Raw genomic sequence first — 21,349 nt, forward strand, 5'->3', positions numbered from 1 at the left:
AAAGTGCTGGGATTATAGGCGTGAGCCACCATGCCCAGCCATTTTTCTACTAACTTTTTTAGTAAACTTGCTGTCACAGAAAAATATTGGGGCTTTTGAGCTCAAAGACTATGCTTTTATTTTGCATTTTAACAATGTTTCCAAATGATGCCTGTTTTTTTAGAAGCTTTTTTAGAAGCTGGATTCAAGGAGACTGCTGAAGATTTGTGCTTTTCATCCCATTGGATAAACAGAACCAGGCACATTTTCATATTTTTTATTCTCAAAAGAAAATGATCTAGTCAATCAACTTTGATTTATTCAGACACAAGAATACTTCTTTCTCAGGGTATTCTATTTTCAAGTTTTATACTGTCATAAATTTAATTGGGATTAAATTTAATTGGGATTAAAATTAAGTTGCAAATTCCAGGCAAAACAGAGTGATAAAGTTTAATGATCACTAAAATTTCAGTGGAATCCATTTTACTGAGAGTGGGTCCCTGCTCTCATGAGGCCTCTTGACATAGTCAATTTAAGGGTGTAAATCTAATTGGCTAAGACCCTGCTTGACCCCAAGGCGGATGGCTAATGTGTTCTTCTGGTGGAACTTTGTACCAAATTTAAAGTTTGGTACAGGTAAGCCTGTTCACCTTTTGAGAAAACAGAGATTCTAATGAACTGTTAAGTTGCCTCTGCCTGAAAGTGGCAAAGGGTGGTCCAACCTTCCATCCCACAACACTGTATTTTGTTTTGTTTATACCATTGCTTAGAACAATTATTCTTAAAATCATATTTTAGAAGAAGACATAGAGATACATAGTTATTTGCTCATTGAGAAGAATACGTGGGCATTACATTTTAGTTTCCAGAATGGTAAAAATTCCGTTATAACTCTCAGGAGTTATCTTAGGGATAAGTATGGACTGTATTACTTTCTAGTGTAATAAAACCTTAAACGGTTAATCCCAATTTATCAATTTATTCAAATTCAGACCTCTAAAAATGTACTTTAGTATCTCCCAAGAAAATGAGAATTTCTGGGGAAATTAATTGCTTCTATTCTTTCTGAGATCTGGTATGAGAGCAGAGCATTCCCCGTCACCGTCATCCTTCTAAAGCAATTCTGAGGGAAGTCTAAAAGAGACGTGCAGCTGCCCCACTCCTTCATTTCCACCTGCAATGGCTATAAGTGTTGGTTATGGGCACTCTACAGTCTGGCAGGAAAGACTGACAGCAAAACCACAGAAATTATCCATCCAGCTGGTCAATCAGTAGCCCAGTTCTCACATGGTTTTCTTACCAGGAGGATTAGCCATCTACTGGATACTGAGAGGTTCACATACTATCTTGCCAGCTTCTGGCAGGCTAAATTATTTGCTCATGACAGTCACATTCTTTGGTGGTTTTTCCTGCCCAGTTTATCTCCAACTGTTGTGCCTGACAGCTATTCCCTGGCATTCTTTATATTATAATACCCTAATATTAACATTTATTAGGCTTGTTCCAAAAGAACCAAGACATTATATTCTATTTTTTTTTTTCCTTGAAACACCATAGGCTACTCCATAAGTAGCTGAAATAAATAATGGCTGGGGAAAAGATTATCATCTCCTTACTGCTCATTTCAAATGTTTTCACCTAAGCACTACTGAGGTGACAAAAACAAACTCTAATACCTGTTCCTCCACCCCTAAAACAGCACTAAAAAAAAAAAAATCAAACCCTTCAAATGGAAGATTCCAGACTATTTTTAAAAGCCAACCGATAATTAAATATGATTATGGGTCATCTAAAAAACAGCACAGCACTAGTGACACTTAGGGCAGAGCTTCTGAAATGTCTCAGAAAAACAAGTCACTTAAATATATATATTCAAGATTTTATGTATTTTATATGTTTTATTATAGACTTTTATATATTATATATAAATCTGTAATTAAATTCTATATTATATGAAATATTAATATATGTATATATACAAAATCTGTAAACCCATTTTAAAAAATTAAGGATTCAGCTCATTTCTAATAAAATTTCAGATAATGATACCAAATAATGTGTCCAGAAATACTTGTGACAACATTTAGATTACAGGTCTTACAACTAAAATGTTTCTTTTCTCCTCCTAAAATAATGAGATTGCTATTCACATGTAGCCCAATAATCAATTTAAATATTGCCATGTCAGGACTTTTTTTTTTCAATTTTTCATTATATTTAGCAGCTGGCCAAAGACATAATACTACTTCCTTCAGCATAATCTGACCAAAATATGAATTTAAATTTCAGAGTTGACCATGGCAGGGGGAAAGGTAAGAGAAAGGGCAAGGACAGAAGGTGGGGTAAGAGGGAAGGAGGAGCCCTCCGGGGGCAGAGACCTTCTCTGACTTGTTTATTGCTTTATCCCTAAGCACACAGCATCATGTCTGACACATAGTAGGTGTAAACAGTCACTCTGTGGAATTAATATTTATTGCGACCTGCCAGGCACCAAAGCTTTCACATTTCTTATTGTAGCTAATGCTCTCAACATTTCTATAAAATCATAATTATTATTATCCCTCTTTAACAATAGCTATATATTGTGCTGATACAAAATAACCTACCAATGGTTAAGAAAGGAAAATGAATAGTAAAAATTAGGTTCACAATCATCTAGTTTTAACTCATTCAAATAAAATGAAAGGAGAGACGACTGGAAGTTATCATATGACTCATTTCAAATAAAATGAAAAGAGAGATAACCAGTAAGTTATCATATGAATAAGGGTGTATGAGTTTTGTAGATATTCTGTTTAGTGACTGTCATAGGTACCACTGTGAAGACGTTATAACTCAGCATGATACTAACTCTCAGTGTGCTCTGCATTTGAGGTTTCAGAAAGCAACATGGGGAAAGGTGAACCAGGTAGACTGGTATTTAAAAAAATAAAAACACAAAACAGCAGCAACACTTACCACTATCAGCCATCACCAGCAAGGTGTCAAGTCACTGAATACAAATCAACTAAATTGAGGGAAAATGGATTACCTTGTGTGTCTGTTTAAAAGTTTGGAGGATCTTGAGAGGAATAAAAAAGGGATTTGCTTGTTTCAATGTATCTCAAACCCATATGCAAATAGAACTCTGATACTGTACTACACATTTATAGTCAAAGACAATACTTTGTTTTTAAAAGGAGCAGCACACACTGTAACTGCAAATGAATGACACACACACAAAAATGAGCCAGACAATGTTAAGCTCCAATGAAGAATTTTGGTAATTACAAGCTGTATTTTAAAAATCACCATCAAATATGTTTGTCTCCATTGTTTGCGATTCCTCTGAAGATTGAAAACATTCTCTTCCCTGCGGCTCCTCTTCCCCTGCCATTTTATCCTTTTCTACTGCTTACTACGACTCATGTCAAATTACTTGTGCATGTGTGTGTGTGTGCATGTGTGTGTGTGTGTGTGTGTGTGTGTACAGGAATGACAGAATTTGAATGTCTCTCCCCCAAAAATTTAAACATAAAATGAGCTCTAGGACAGGACAGGGATTGGTGGTGTTTTTTAATGGGTGGATCTTGAGGAGATCCAGGAAGAGGGGCTATATAAATCAGAGACCAACAGGGTGGCATTTGTTGTTTACTTAGTAAACAGAAAATTACTAAGTACCTACTAAGATAAGCACTGTGCTAAGTAGTGGACATCCGGAAACGTGAAAGACATGTGAGTTTATTGACAGGTATGATAGGAAATTACAGTTCACTGAAAGGTAAACTTTTGTTTTGAAACCTAAACCCCATAGCCAAATGGATCCAAGAATTTAACAAATACTTATTCAGTTCTGTTGATGATCTTCCCCTTGAAATATTCTTTTACTAAACTTTGTAACACTATGTCTTCCTGAAATTGTTTTCTTTATGTCTTAGATTCCTTTGCAAGATTTTCATCCCTAGCCTGTTGTTTAAATGTTGGTATTTCCTAGTGTTCTGGCCTAGAATTTCATTTCTTCTCATTCTAAATACTTCCCTTGCAAGTTCACATTTGCTATATGACTTTCAGTATCATTCCTATGACATGGACAACAGATATGATGGCATCAAATTCTGCATGTTCAGATCAAATACCTTCTGAGCTCCAGACTCATATGAACCTCCCTTAACATTACTACCTGGGCATTTCAAAATATCAAAAATTGAACTGATCAGTTTCCTCCTATATCATTGATGAGCAGAACTATCTGTGAAGTTGCCAAATTGAGAAACCCAAGAATCATTCTTAACTCCTTTCTTTTTACTTCCTAACAACCAATCTCAAAGTTCCGTGGATTTTATATTCTAAAACATACTAAGAAGTCACCCACTCCTCTTCACGCTCTCTGCTACCATCCAATTCAGGTCACCATCATCTGTTGCCAAGAGTCTCACAAATGTCTGCTTCATCAGTCTCCCCGGTTTCAATCTTGCCTGGCTCTAATTATTTTTCACGTTACAGCCAGTTGTCTATTTAAAATGCTGATTTACCATATTGTTCTCTTATTTCAAACCCTTAACCAATTTCTCATATACTGAAGGTAAAGTCCAAACTCTTCTACGAGGACCTTTAGATCTCCACCTCCTTAAAAATTCTCATTTTGCTGCCCCTCTCTCAGATGCTACATTCCAACATACTGACCTTTCAGTTCCTTAAACGTGAAACTGTGCTGTTACCCGAGGCCTTCCCCTATTCTTTCCATTGCCTAAAACTTTAATCTTCGCTGCAAACTTGCCTAGCTAACTCCTAGTTATCAGTCCAACATTGGCTTCCTTTGGGAAGCCTTCTTGGATGGCCTCCCCACTCCAGCTCAACCTACTTCCAACTGTACTTAATCCCCTTTTACTTCCACCAACCTACTCTTACCTATGACACATCAAGGACAGATGTTCTTATGATATGTTCCCACAGTCACTTATACTTTCCATTTAATACGATTTTTGAGTATTTTATTGTAAACACTGATTTCATAGTCTTCACTAGTTGTGATACAGAGGGCAAGAAGCCATCCAGTATACAGAGCTGGCCTTTGTATCCCTAGCACCTAGTACAGTGCTGTGCAGAGAATTGGTGCTCAATAAGTGTTTGTTTAATAAGTAAATGGAGTACCTCATTTATAGGAAACTGGAAAGGGTTTAGAGCTAAATAAAACACCCCCTACCCCTAAGGAGAATAACATAAAATGCAGAATGTCTGTTATACATAATTATAACATGATAATGAGGAAATAAAATTGACTCCAATTTGGATACATGAGGATTTGCTAACATTGTAAATTGGAATTAAATATTTAGTTCTCCCTTCTGGGATAATCTAATCCACACTAAACACTTCTGGAAGACAGTTTTATGATTTTCTATTACAGATGAGAAAATAGGCACAGCAAAGTTAATTGAGTTATCCAAGGTTACCTAGTGAATCAGAAACAGTGCCAGGTACTATTGTGTCAATGTAGGATTTCAGCCTATATACTTGAATAGTATTCTCCAAACTATTACCTATGACATTCATATGTGAATATAGAAACTTGGGAATACAGGTGCTTCCCCAAGGATTTTCCTCTAGTCTTTAACATTATAGGCTTTCTGTGATACACTTCTGTACTCTTGTACATTCTGAGAGTTCCTTCTTTATTCATAATAGAGTGTTAGTATCAGGCACCAGTCACCACTACAAAGTGTCAACATTTAACTCTTCTGCTCTGGGACATTATATTGCACATTCTCCATCTATAAATGTCCATAGCCAGTTGGCTGGTACATTCTATTGCACTGGATGGACATTTCAGTGGAAAATGCTGCCAGTATTTAATAAACATCTGAGAAGCATTATAGGCTATTAAATTTAATCAGATTACTAGTTTCAACATCTGTACTGTGAAAGGAAAAACTAGTTGTGCTGACATTTCAAAAGGCTAGATATACACTCAATAAATATGTTTATATATGTTATTTTGGGGGCAATGGTAAATGCCACACATAACCACAAGGCCTAAAAAAGACTTTCTCAATATACACATTTAATATACAAAGAGCTATGCTTTTCATAACAAGCATTGCTGATATGAGTTTCACAGAGATAGGCAGGGCAAATATACACTTGAGATTCTTCCTAGACCCAGACTGGACTAACCAATGCTCTTTGTTTTTTATAGCTGAATGTAGTACAAGATGCTAAAATAATCTAATCCGTACAGAACTGCAGCTAACATGTACCACTTTTAATGGATGTATAAACTATGGTTCCTCTGCATTTTCAGATCAATTATACAATTTTCTCTTAATGGATATACCATCAAGTAGAAGAATCCCCAATCACAGAACATTTTCCTTGCTCTTTGGACTTTACATGACCTACCTTTCATTTGCCAAAAGCAAACATCTTTACCCTTAAAGCCCTCAAACCAGCTCATTACATCACTCTCTAGTCTTGCCTTGTAGCTCCAGGTCCATGAAGATCTCTAAACGTCCAAAGTATTTACTGTTCTTAATCCCCAACGTGACATTAAGTGAATTGGTTCTGTCATGGGAATATAACTGATTATGTTTCCCCTAATAAGGACAGACACTTGAGTTACCCATTTGTAAGTTAGCCCAATGTGAAAGGAAGAGAGAACCGTCAGATGTCAACTTAACATCCATTGCTCAAATCATGAAAATGTCAATTAAAATTTGAGTGGAATCTTTCTAACATAATTTTCCAGCCCAAGAAATGTGAATAAACCAAATTGAATTGCCAGGTTGTACAAGGTAATCTTAAGCTCTATTTATGTATTAATTGGTTGGTCATTGGTAGATGACACCCCTGGGGTCAGAATACTTTTGACTTTTACTTGAAAATGTAGATTCTATGAATTCATCCTCATTCATCAGTCCTGTTTTAAGGGAAATGACTATGAGAGGATACTGCCTTCATTTCCTAGTGCCGCAGTTCCTATTATGCTATACCAAGGAATAAAATTTCCTTTCAGAAGTAGCATAGATGCTGATTTGGTTTTCTGCTTTAGATAAGTGCTTGCAGAGACTTCTAAAGGAAGCAAATCCCAACTTTACAGTTCTGACATTGTACTTGTCATCCTATTTGCTGTACCAGTGTGAATGTGACAATAATAAAGGATAAAAGAGCAAAAAAACAAATGTTTTCATACCAAGGATACTCGCCGTATTTAAAAATTTACTTTACCTGCAGAGATTCCATTTCTTCATCTTTTCTTTGGGTCTCTTCTAGTAGATCTGTAATAAGAAAGTAACATGCCCATCAAAATGCAATGTAAAAATGAGTTGCCTCTTATCATCAAGTGCAATTCAGCCAGTGGCTTGTAGAAACTGTTGCCTGAGAAGAGATTTTAATGTTTAAGTGTGAGAAGCAATGTAAAAGAAACACCCTCTGATCCCAACTGATGACATGTGGCAGAGCGCTGGAGCCTGCCAACTCTAATCTAGCTGAGAAGCCCTGGAAGATCTCTCAGCTTTACCTGACATACCAAAGGATGATACCAAATCAAATAAAAATCTGCAATCATACCAATACTTTAGGAATTTGGTCTCATGCTTATATAACTCAATGCAATATAAAATCTCCTTTAGAAAAAAAGAAAAGCCTTTTTCTTTTGAAAGAAAAATTAGAAACAAACCATTTGCCCTTAAAATAAGCTTCCAAGCCACGTTCTGCCCCCAGAGTCAATTTTTATCACCTACAACACCCTGGAATAATAGGTGTTATTAATGGAAGTAGAACATCGCTTCATATATGAAATCTTATTAATTATCGTTTCACACTGACAGGGTGGGATGCTGCATTGAAGCTACATTTGACTAAGAGTTTGGCACCATACCAGAGAAATTAGTGGTTGGAAGGGAAGGTTATCAACTGAAGAGAGCTCTGTCTTAATGCATGTATACAGCCACGGTGTCTCAGTGCCCTACATTAATTTATGAACTTGCTATTAAAAAAACATATTTTCTGCCTGCAGCTATACCTCCCTGTGCTATGATCTTATTATATCTCATAAAACCAAAGAAGGCTAGGCTGAGTCAGAACTTGCATGAAAACTGGTAAGAAACACCTACAGCAGTGTACATTAACATGAGTATTTGCCTTACTCTCTCATTGATACAGCTTACCAAGAGGCTATGTTATATAAAAGGAAAATATAAGTTACAGATGTCTAATATATATTCCAGAAAGGCAAACTCAAATGTTGGAGTAAGTGCTATACTAGATACAGCAGGAAAGAGTCATATAGTGGGGTGGCAAAGTCATGCTGACATGTCATAACTGGGAAGGTGATACATGAAAATTTCAAGAGACCTGGCAGATGACAGAACTGATGGCGATGACCCTTTGAGACTACACAGCTAAGAGAACAGAGGAGTGGCAAGCAATCTCCTGGAGACACAACATGCTTGGATTAAGGATAAGAGATTGTTTCTACACTGTATGCTGTAGAGGAACAGACTTTGGCTCCCAAAACCTCCCATAATCAGGTACATCAAAAAATAAAAAGAGCAGTCCAGTGTTTTAAGGTGTATTTTTTTTTTTTTTTTTTGAGACGGAGTTTCACTCTCGTTACCCAGGCTGGAGTGCAATGGCGCGATCTCGGCTCACTGCAACCTCCGCCTCCTGGGTTCAGGCAATTCTCCTGCCTCAGCCTCCTGAGTAGCTGGGATTACAGGCACGCACCACCATGCCCAGCTAATTTTTTTTTTTGTATTAGTAGAGACGGGGTTTCACAATGTTGACCAGGATAGTCTCGATCTCTCGACCTCGTGATCCACCTGCCTCGGCCTCCCAAAGTGCTGGGATTACAGGCTTGAGCCACCGCGCCCGGCCTTAAGGTGTATTTTTAAAGGGGTTTTGATTGGCGTTATCAGGTTCTTTAGCTATAAGATACAGAAACCAACTTGGGGTCTGGAAGATTGTTTAAGTGCCCTCAATCATTCCTCTTCCTGCATCTTCACTCATTGGCATTGCAGCCTTGTACCTTCTTCTATCAAGAGGCCATGCACAGGTACTTCACTTCTTGGTCTGGGCTGGCCTCCTGACTTGATTCAGTGAATAGAATATAGCCAAAGCTGAAGTAATTCTGTTTTAGTTCACATCGAGGCTTTAAGAGGCCCCACACATTTCTACTTTTTTACTTGGAACCCTGTCACTGACATCTGAATAGGCCCAGGCCAATCTGCTAGATGACAACGGACACGTGGTCTAGAACTCTTCCCACCTCTGTCACCCTGCAAGGTGCCCCAGCTGCCAGCCAGCAAATGCCCAGAAGCAGAGTTGCCCAGTCGATCTGAGGATGACTACAGATGACTGAGATGGGAGTCCAACTGAGATCAGACAAATCACCCAGCTGAGCCCAGCGTCCACTCCAACTCACAGAACTAGGAGCTAAATCAATGGAATCATGGAGTGGTTTGGTACCCAGGACTTGCCAACTGATAGCAATGAGTTGCTAACTGAATAACATGTATTTAGAGTTTATTAGAAGGATACAGAGGTAATTAATAGATACATTGGAAAAGAGGATCCCCAATATGAAAAGAATAACAATTAGGGCAGGTCTGGGTGGGTCAAGATGTAGGCAGCATGAGCTACTGAGCATTTTATTCTGGGCTCCTCTAAACTTTGTGTCGTTCTACTCAAGATGAAACTTCAAAAAGAGAACAGCTATTAAGCCTAGCTTGGATCTCTTGCCCACTGCTTGGCTAGGGGAAAGTATGGAGTACTTTCATGGATAACCCCAAAAGGACTGGTCTAAGAATAGAAAGAATAGTTTCCAAATGCAAAATTAGGGTTCTGTAACAGGAGAAGGAAGGATGGACATCACACAGGCCAAAACAACAGATTTCTACACCAACTGGTTTCAGTAAACTGTGTCCTTAGCCCAACTCTCTTCAATATTTGTAAGATATAAGATCACTGCTGTGCTCCTATGAGGACGCGACTACTTAGCTCCATTGCTTCTGGATATTAGGGGATTTTCAGAGCTGGGCCCTTTGTAATGAATTACGTTGTTTAATGGTGCAGTGGAACTGGAGTGATACATAGTGGGGTTCGTCAACCACAAAAGAAAACTAATCTTGTTCCTTCAGAGTCAACTTAGTATGGCAACTCCAAACAGCTTAGATAAAACTTACTGGATCAATAATGAGTATCAGATCTTTTATGCAGCCAAACACAACTCACTCACTTGATAAAATATAAATGGAAAGAAGTCCAGTCTACTCACAGAACTTCATAAAATTGTAGCAACTTAAAAATTATGTTCTCAGTTTTCTCGAAATATACACGGGTCACACTACTCTTCCAACAAATCTGATGCCAATGATAATGCTTGATTTGGGATGGCTGAATAAAAACCACCAAAGAATTCCTAGAATTGGCATTTTAAACACATACATTTCAAATTTTAAATAAATGTTCTCCCTGACTGACCGTCTTGTATAAAGGGTAGAAGCAGATACCTGTTTTGGTTTTTTTTTTTTTTTTTTTTTTTACCCTTTGAAAACTCCTGTTCCTCTTTTCCATGTGATTTCCACGAAACTTTTGGTCAAGAGGCCTAACTAACCCTTCCTGCTGCAAAAGTAGGTCAAGACCCAGGCTAGCAAGTAAGAGCATCTTATCGCCCTGAGCATATGAGCTAAGCAACACCAGAGGTGTCCTTTTAGAGGATTAATAGGGATGCCAGGAGAGAAACTTTCTCCTTTGAAGCCACAGCTTATATTACCCTGGTGTTTCGACGTCTGTATTTTCTACTGTGTTGAAGAAACTTATTCAGCAACGAGGCTGGTGAAGAAGAAATGAGAGCCAAGGAAAAGAGAGAAAACTGCTTGAGGACTACACCCTTGACTGATGCCACAAACCTCCTTCTATTCTTTTTTTTTTCCTTAAATTAGCTTTAGTTGGAATATTGCCATTTTTTAAAGTCTCTAGGGATGTGATTGTATTGAAAACTCTTATCTCTATTCAGAAACCTAGAGAACTTAAGAGTTGAGAAGAACTTTCTAGTCCACCTTAAAATGTTTCGTCCTATAACAAATATACGAAGACATGAGACTCAAAGAAATGCAAATGTCTGGCTGAGTTCACCAGTTGCTTTTAGAGCTTTGCTCTCCTATCATCTTGCTCTGGCTAATCATGCTCTCATTTGTACCGCTCAATACTGAATTGCACCCTTCTTCATAATGTTACTTAAAAATAAAATACACACTTGTTTGTATTCATCTGACCTGCTTTAAAAGTTCTCTGATGTCAAGTCACCAATCAGGGCATCCATGACTTTCTTTTTTAGACAGGGTCTCACTCAGATGCCCAGGCTGGAGTGCAGTGGCAGGATCTCGGCTCACTGCAAACTCCGCCTCCTGGTTTCAAGTGATTCTCCTGCCTCAGTAGCTGGGATTACAGATGCCCACCACCACGCCCGGCTACTTTTTATATTTTTAGTAGAGACGGAGTTTCACTATGTTGGACAGGTTGGTCTTGAACTCCTAACCCCAAGTGATCTGACCGCCTCGGCCTCCCAAAGTGTTAGGATTAGAGTCGTGAGCCACTGTGCCCAGCCAGTCCGTAACTTTACATCCATGTTCTCCTGAACTACTGCCTTTCTACCTTTGATATTTAACGTAGAGCCCCAAAATTGCTCACTCCACCCACATCAGTGCTGTATGCCACTGCTTGCTCATTAGGTGCACTGTTCGAGCACATGCCTTTGCAATGATGAACAGGGTTATTAACCTGTGCCGAAGAAATATAGCTACTGGGCATCATTGAGAAGCACCACTCTACTGCAAACAGAAAAAACATGAGAGAATGTAGGCAAGACCTCTAGATAGCTGAAGTGACTTAATACTGTGATAACTGAGTGTGATTAGTACCCCTCATTGTAATGAACGATTTTGTTGTTTGTTCTTATTAGCACGGAAAAAGCTGAAGGGCTGCTCTGCTCCCTTGCTTACCACTGACACCGTGTTTTCTTTTATTATTCTCTGGTTTGCTGTTTCATACAAATAGCAATACCATGCAAATTGCTGTGGTAAAATTTGCTTCCATCATCATTCGTTAATGAAAGATCTTCGGTGAAAAGGGCAGCAGCCTTGTGTATTTTCCTTGGATTGGTTCCAATTTTTTAAATGAGCTGATATTAACTCATTATGACATAAAGTCATTAGAGGGAGAAAAATATAAAAAGCATATAAAAAAGCAGAACATTATGGATGAGAATCGGATAATCCAGCTGTCCTGTTTCGTTTCCACTTTACAGTTCTCGGCCACACTTAGGGTTAATATATCACGACTATGTTTTTGGCTACAACAGTTTTGTATGTCTTCCTCTGCAGTCTTTGCAACCAGTGATCTGGCTGTTTAAGGAGGTTTGACACTTTTTAATGTTGATTCTGGTTTCTGGTATCCAAGAGGCAGATAGATCATTTATTTATAAACGGTGAATCATGTTTAGGTGTGTATGAGCAACACATCCATCTAGTAACTTGACCCTTCCTAGGAAGACTGAAGATCAAATTGAGAAATGACTATTTTTTCCTTTAACCATTCCTATAAAATGCCTCATTCATATTATAACTCAGCCCAGCTGATAATGGAGAGAAAGTTACAGAAACAGGGGCTTCTGACACAGCAACATTTATAACAACAGCACTGGACAGAGTAACATTGACAGCAGACTATGCTGAGTTACTGATTACAGTTTAGATAAAAGCATTTAGCTCTGGCTCTTATAACTCACTGTAATTCAGTGCTCCTGTTCAGTGTTACTGTATGTGTCCTGATATTTACCAAAAACAATAGATAACACAAATTTTCAAAATAATTCAATATTTTATTAAAAAGTAAATTTATGCTATTTCTATTCGTGAGTGGTATTCATAGAATTTCATATGATGAAATTCATCAAATAAAGCAGCACACTACAACCCTTAAAAGTCTATAAATGATGGACTCAGCCTTCTATCAATCCATTCCAGATACCCAAGACATTAGTTACATGCCAAAGATAATGGCCAGTTTCTCTTTTTCTTCCTTAGCTACCCAGTTATCAGAAGCATTGACATTTTAGAGACAAAAGTGAACACAGAAACAATCTAATCCTAGGGTTGCTTTTCTTCCCTAAAGAAGTACAATTCTGTCTTATAAGTGAAATCATATATACTTTCTAATGTAAATTATTAACAGGTAATAAAGTATTAAAGGTAAATTATTAACAGGTAAAAATCTGAGAAAGAGTTCCTTTCAAGGAAACAGAAGTGGAAGGCCTGGGGACCAGCCTGCCAAGCTCCTATCTTGGGGTAGACCCCTGTGGTGGCATGGTGAAGCCGCAAAGCTCCAAATTATCCTGACTGAAAGCCACTGATCTAATCTAATGTCCTGAGGTTACACAGTGGAGGACTGAGTTCCGAAATCAAATGCCTCTGTTAGTGTCACATAGCTAGTTAATGGTGCATTTATCTGAGCCCAGGGCTTTTGAATTGGAGCAGGGTCCACAAAAGTGACAGCCCTGCTTTGACTTTCAAGATTTGTAATGAAATGACACAACATTCCAAGTTCTATTGTCAATGCCTATATATTTTCTCTCCAAACAGAAACAAAAGAAAACTTCATTAAAGCACTTGTGTAACATCAACAATCTGTGGGAAGACCTACAGTTACCAACTGTCCACATTAAAATTCCCCAGTTTTGGGAGATGACATCCAAAAATGTGGCTATGATAGAAAGCAAATACCTAGACACTTGAGAAGGCAGTTCTTTCAGCAAGATATATTCAATACACAGCATACAGAAGATTTCACAAAATCAAACAGCAACACAAAATCCGTTTCAATGAATGACAGTTAAATAGTTTCTCAGCCTAATACAACATTTGCCAGCAAATGTTTTCCCTATTTTATTACACTAGTAAAGAAAAGCAGAATAAAAGTATAACAATATGACTATATTAGCTCAAAAACCTAAATAACAATCAAATGTTTTGGTCTTTCAGTTAATATATGTTTCCTATATATTAAAATAATGCTTGGTATAAGAAGCATTATATATGTATTGGCTCTCATTACTATTTTTGTAAAAATCACTCTTAAATATCTTTGCTAAAATCAGGAAAATATGTGCAAAACAACCAGCTGCAATTTGAAACAAATCAGCAAAAAAGGCCTATTAGTAAACTGCTTTTAGACGTCATCCATTATAAGTAGCTTAGAACTCTGCCATATCTACTGCCACCCACTGGTACATATCTGGATATACCACGAGTTAAGCGTTTTCTCATCCGGCCTTACCACAGAAAACACACAGGTTAAAACGAAGAACAACATTCAAAAAGTATGGCTATCCCTTGTGGTTTGTCTCAGACACTGAAACAACATGCTGGTCTACAGATGGAGCCCAACTGGTCCAATAAATGAAAGGTTTATAGTCCACTGTCTGTCTTCGGTATGTGGTAAAACATCCAAATACAGGTACTCATGTTTTTCTTTGATGTTAATTCATTTCTGGTGAAACTTTCCACTCCGACAACCTTAGAGATTTAAAACCTCTTGCCACAAAACGGCTACAGTACAGAAAATAGCACAATAATCTACCCCATTCCACCTCATTCTTGGGTCTGGCACCGAGAAACATCCAGATATAGAATGAAAGTTCTGGCTCAGTCAACTATTAAGTTTTTTGTCATTTCTACTGGTTACACAAGCAGAGAAAGTAAGAACATATTCATTAGGAAACACATCACTGTTCTAAATCGGCCTATGAGGTGTCTCGGCCAAAATGAGCAAGAGAAGTTTATGATGTATTGTAAACATTATTTCAAGAATAAGTTTCATATGCTGAAATCCAGGCATAAAATCATTTTTCTTCCCATATGCACTCTGAATTACATTCACTTAACGGAAAGTTTGCTTTTATTTAAATTACTTAGGCTGGGAGACAGTTTATCCTATGCTCTGCCCTTGTTCTAGACTCATAAGGTCAACTGGGTATATATTTTTGGGGTCCACAGAAGTGCCGGGTATTTGACTTACTCCTTGATCACCTCTTCTTACAGAAGCTACAAAAATTTGTGCTGGTTTCTTGAGGTGCCTACCACTGAACCAGATCTAGGCTTTTCAGGCCTTATAGCTGGGTTTACTCTAGATCAAAATGAAATTTGAATTTTTCAGTGAATTTTTTTCTAGCTTCTGCAATTCTTACATTCTAAGAGTAAAACATAACTCAGAAGTAGAATAACGGTATGACACATACCAGTGATGTGCACTTAGTTACAGAGTACAGCTCAGTGTCAAACACCAACTGTTTCCTCTGGCAATTCACACACAGACAGCATGTACCCCTGTATTTATATCTGGTAGGTCACAATGTAAATATTTCCTGGGCTTCAGTAGAAACCATTTATTTCAACTTATTCCTCATAAATATCAGTATTTTCTACCAAATTTGGCCTAGTATAGTGATATATTTCCTCAGGGAAATAAAAGATCAGACAGACTTTTAAGGTGCATATGATATATACACAAAAGCAAAACATTTGACAGCAAAGGAAATATAACTTTAAATTTTGAAAAATTTTGAAATTTAAATCTTCGGTTTTAAACTTGATTGGTCAGAAAACCTTAAACTACTAAAAGAAGTCCAAGTTCAGACATATGGAGTTTAATTGTTACCCCACCCCCTCCCCACTTTGAGGTCATTAATTATTACAGCTCAACTCTATTCAAAGTGTGTGCATCTTACAAAATCCTTTCCTTACAAACTTAATGTTAAGATTTTTACATAAAAATATTATCTTTTCATTCGATAAACTTTTTTAAAAAGCGTGGAACTTTTACTGAATTTTAGAAATAGTTTTGCTATACCTCCAGTTGGGTAGATCACTTAAATCCTCTTTGCCTCAGTCTCCTCATCCACAAAGCTTCAAAACACATTGAGTCTTATCTCACTTCATGAAGTAGTCATGAAGAATAAAACAGGATAAGAAAGAGAGTGTAAATAAAGGTAGTTAATCAGATATTTTTATTATGAAGATTATCCTTTATTACCCATGTGGGTCCAATGTAATCAAATGACACTGTGAAAAAGTCTCAACTGGTCCTTGCTGACTTTGAAAACAGAGGAAGGGGGGGCTTAAGCCAAGGGATGAAGGAAACGTCTAGAAGCTGGAAAAGGTAAGAAAACAGACTCTTCAAGAGCCTTCAAAGAGTAAGGCAGCCCTACTGACATCTTGATTTTAACACAGTGAGATCCATTTTGACTTCTGACCTCCAGAAGTGTGTCATTTAAGTCATTAAATTTGGGTAATTCATTATAGCATTAATAGAAAATCAATACACTTAACTTTCATTAAGTGATAAATTCAACTCTAAGCAAATTTAAGGGTTCATAACATCTACTCTTAATTCCAGTATCTGGTAATCAAAATGTACTATACATGGTATCTGGCATGCCACATTCAGCGAAAGCCTTGTGAAGAAACCATGACGAGGTAGGAACAGTGAAGACAAGGTCTTTCATGGCAAAACTTGAATGTAACATGTCATAAGCTGTGACTCCAAAATTGTTAGTTTCCTCAGTGAAAGAGTCATGCACACCTGCTTTTAGCTCCTCAAAAATTTCTTAGTGAGTTGCTTAAAATTATCCCCACTTCTGCACCTAGGCTGGAGTGTAATTATGTAGATCAAGCTATTAAGTTTAGTCATCCCTATAAATGGCATGTGCTGATACTAACATTCAAGGTACAGTTTGGTATGCAGTACCCCAAGGGTAAGAACTGTTTACCACTATATCCTCAGTGCCTGGCAAACAGTATTTCTCTAAGTATTTTTTAAAAATGATGATGTCTGTAAGAAACTAGTTAATAACTATCCAACATGCAATATGATGTCATCTACCAGCATGTAGATGCCAACAAATTAGTTTAATATTATATCTTTTTAAATTTTTTTTCTGGACTGAATTTGAAAATTCAGGTAACAAGCATTTTACCATTCTCCTTCACACAGTGGAAAATAATGAGAATTCACGAATCTGCTTCACATATGAAGAACAAGTTCAGGAAGATACCCAAAGAGTAGCCAGTAAGGAGACACAAGAATGAGCAGCTGCAGCATGGCTTGGAGTCAACCTGTGTTGTGCTGAAGCAATGAAATGAATCCTCACAGAACTGGGTATTTATCTTGAGATGGCAAGCATGTGTTTACACATATGAAAATTTCCAAATTTTGACAAGAGACATAACTCCTGGATTGAAGAACCTATGTGAACTGCAAAGAAGAGAAACATAAGGAAATCCACATGAAGGTACTTTATAGTCAGAGTTCTAAAAGCCAAAGACAAAGAACAAGTTTGAAAGCAGTAAGAGGGAAACAACATCTTAGTTATAGGGAGAAACAATTAGAATAATAGTGAAATTCTCATTAGAAACCACAGAGGACATTAAAAAAGTCACATTTTTTAAGTCCTAAAAAGCAGAACTGACAACCCAGAATCCTATATCTAGTGAAAATACTGTTTAGGAATAAAGGTGAAGGGAAGACATTTCCAGGAAGAAAAATTAAGATAATTTATTGCTAGCAGACCTATCCTAAAGAATGACTAAAAGAAATTCTCTAAACAGAAAGGACATGATAAGAGAAGGAATCTTAGAAGAGGAAAATAGAAAGGACACAAACAAAAATATGAATACATACAATAGATTTCTTTTGAGTTTTCTAAATTATGTTTAATGATTGAAGCAAAAATTACAACAATATCTTATGTGGTCCTATAAGCATGTAGAGGGAACATTTAAGATTAATAAACAGGAAGGGTAAAACAATGTAAACAGAGAAACTTTCTACATTTCAATTCGGTAAAATGATGATATTGTGATATCACATAGACTGTGATAAGCTAGGTACATATAATACCCAGAGGAACTACTGAAAGCTTATACAAAGAGTTTTACTCAAAAACACATGATAAATCAAAATGTAATTCTAAAGACTATTCAAACAACTCAAAGGAAGGAAGGTGTATTAGTCTGTTTTCATACTGCTAATAAAGACATACCTGAGACTGGGTAATTTATACAGGAAAGAGTTTTAATGAACTCACAGTTCCACATGGCTGGGGAGGTCTCACAATCATGGCAGAAGGCCAAGGAGGAGCAAAATCATGTCTTGCAGAGCGGTGGGCAAGAGAGCTTGTGTAGGGGAACTCCCCTTATAAAACCATCAGATCTCATGAGACTTATTCACTATCACCACAACAGCATGGGAAAGACCTGCCCCCATGATTCAATTACCTCCCACCATGTCCCTCCCATGACAAGTGGAAAATGTGACAGCTACAATTCAAGATGAGGTTTGAGTGGGGACACAGCCACACCATAACAGCAGTGAGGGGGTTGGGGGAGGTGGGGGTGGAGGAAGAGAAAAGACAGAACACAGAGGAAAAAACAAACCAAAAGGCAGACTTAAACCTTAACATATCAATAATTATATTATATAAAAATGGCTTAAATGCACCAATTAAAAGAGATTGTAAGAGTGAATTAAAAAACATGCCCAATTTTATGCTATCTACAGAAAACTTACTAAAGTGTAATGATATAGGTATTATATCATGAAAGTAAAAAAAGTTATGCAAATATTAACAAAAATCAAGAATGACTGAATTCAAAATTAGAGTTGGAGACTTCAATATTACACCCTCAACAACTGATAGAAATATTTTACAGAAAACCATCAAGAATACAAAGAAGTATAACAGAAAACCTATAAATACTTAGAAACTAAATAAATCCTTCTAAATAATCCATGAGTCAAAGAAAATGTCTCAAGGGAAGTTTAAAAATACCATGAACAAGATAAAAATGAAAACATCTAGGCACAGTGGTTCAGGCCTGTGATCCCAGAGCTTTGGGAGGCTGAGGCAAGAGGATCTCTTGAGCCCAGAAGTTTGAGACCAGCCTGGGCAACACAGTGAGATCCCTTCTCAAGAAAAATTTTTAAAATATGATTAGCTGGGTATAGAGTCTTGCACCTACAGTCCTAGCTACTTGGAAGGCTGAGGCAGAAGGATCACTTGAACCCAAGATTTGGTGGCTATTGCCAATTAGGTTGGGCCATTGCAGTCTAGTCTGAGTGACACTGAGATCTTTTCTCTAAAAATAAAGAAAAAGAAAAAAAAAAATCACAAAAATATTACATACCAAAATTTGTAGGACAAAGCTGATGCAGCGCTGAGAGGAAAATTTATGAAACTAAATGCATGCATTTGAAAGGAGGAAAAGTCTCAAATGAATACTCTATGCTCTCACCTCAAGAACCTTAAGAAAAACCCAGCAAGCAGAAGTAATAAGATCGAACAAAAATCAATGAAATTGAGAACAGGAAACAATAGAGAACAAGAAGAAGAAAAAAATCAATGAAACAATGAGCTGGTTCCTTACATAGTTCAATAAAATTGACAAATCTTAACCAAGATTGACAGAGAAAGAGAGAGGGGGTAGAGTACAAGGGAGGGAGAAGAGAAAACACAATTATCAAAATTAGAAATAAAGATATTACCATAGATCCTGCTGATATAAGAAGGATTTTAAGGAAAGTCTGCAAACAACTTTTCAAATATAAATTTGAAAATTTAGAAGATGTGGAACACAAAGTGCCATAACTTACCAAATGTAAAATACCTAATTTAAATAGCCTTATATTTAGAACAATGAATGTGTAATTTTAAAACTCCCAGAACAGAAATCTCCAGCTCTGATGGTTTCATCGTAACTTTTACCAAACGTTTAGAGAAGAATTGGTGTCAGTTTTTATAATCTCCTTCAGAAAACAGAAGAAAATGGAATATTTCCTATTTATTTTATTTAGTCGATTTTACTCTGATACCAAAAACATGTAGACAATTGCTCCCCAAAAAACAAAGAAAGGAAAGAAAAAAACTGCAGCTTTCTCCTGAGCATAGAAGAAAAATCTTTTTTAATAATTAGCAAATAGAATTTAGCAACTTTTAACAAAAATTATGTAACATGTCCAGTTGCATTTATCCTAGGGATACAAAGTTGGTTCAGTATTTGAAAATCAATGTAATCCATCATCTTGACAGGCTAAAGACATAAAAAAAAAAATCACAGGAGCATATCAATCAACGAATAACAAGTATTTGACAAAATTCATTGAACATTTATGATAAAAATAAACTCAGAAAAAGGAACTGGAAGGGAATTCCTCAGCTACAAAAAAAAAAACCTTATGGCTATTATTATACTAAATGATGAAAGAATGAAATGTTTTCCACTTAAGATGAGAAATAAGCAAGAATATTTACTCTCACAATTCTTATTCATCATAGTACAAGAAGTTCTATAATATAATGAAGAACAGAAACTAAAGGCTTAGAGATTGGAAGAAAAAAGTGTCCCTATTTGCAGATAGCACGATTGTCATCATTTAAAAAATCCAAAAGAATCTACAAAACAATAAAACCGACCTCTTAAAACCAATAAGTGAGTTCAGCAGGGTCACAAAATACAAGATAAACATACAAAAATCTACTATATTTCTATATATTAAAAGTGAACATGTGGATGTCAAAATTTAAAATTATTATACCATTTAAAATCACTCCACTTGAAATGACTCAAAAATGAAATATTTAAGTACAAATTTAACAAAACGTAAAGAATTTGTTTGCAGAAAACAAAACACTGTCATGGAAGAAATTAAACAAGACCTAAATTAAATATATGATATACTGTATTCATGGATTGGAAGACTCACATAATAAAGATTTCAGTTCTCTGCAAATTAATCTGCAAGTTCCATAAAATGTCTATCAAAATACCAGAAATAATTTTTGTAGCTAACAACAAGATTATTTTTGAATCTATATGGAAAGGAAAGTGAACTAGAAAAACTAAAACAAATTTTAGAAATTAAGAACAAATTGGAAGAAATAAGGCTACCCAATTTCTAGACTTATTATGTAGTTAGGGTATCAAGACTGTGGTTCGGTGGACGGTTATGCTCATACATCAATAGAATAGAATAGAAAAGCAATTAAACAGAATAGTAAATACAAATTATAGAAATGGAGAACAGATTATTGACTGCCAGGGTTTAAAAATGAAGTTAGAGTGGAAGAGAAGTGCATGTGGCTATAAAATACATATAAACATGGTCATGGTAGATCTTCGTGTTGATGAAAATGTTCTATATCTTGACAGTATCGATGTCAATACCCTGGCTGTGATACTGTACAATGATTTTATAAGATATTTCCACTGGAGGAAAATACGTAAAAGGATCTCTATGTATTATAGGATCTCTCTTTTTATTTGTTACTTCATGTGAA

General features: G+C 36.5%; 1 protein-coding gene across 1 annotated transcript in view; it reads right to left on the bottom strand.

Moving 5' to 3' along the window:
* Window positions 1-21,349, bottom strand: part of CEP128 (centrosomal protein 128) — a 449,972-nt gene that overhangs the window by 76,152 nt on the left and 352,471 nt on the right. The window contains exon 20 of the mRNA XM_064375102.1: window positions 7,186-7,235. Coding sequence (XP_064231172.1) covers window positions 7,186-7,235 — 50 coding nt within the window. The remainder of the gene's footprint in view (window positions 1-7,185; window positions 7,236-21,349) is intronic.

The sequence above is a fragment of the Aotus nancymaae genome, unplaced genomic scaffold, assembly GCF_030222135.1.
Source record: "Aotus nancymaae isolate 86718 unplaced genomic scaffold, 86718_ANA_hifiasm-v0.15.2.pri h1tg000011l, whole genome shotgun sequence".
Classification (NCBI taxonomy): Eukaryota; Metazoa; Chordata; class Mammalia; order Primates; family Aotidae; genus Aotus; species Aotus nancymaae.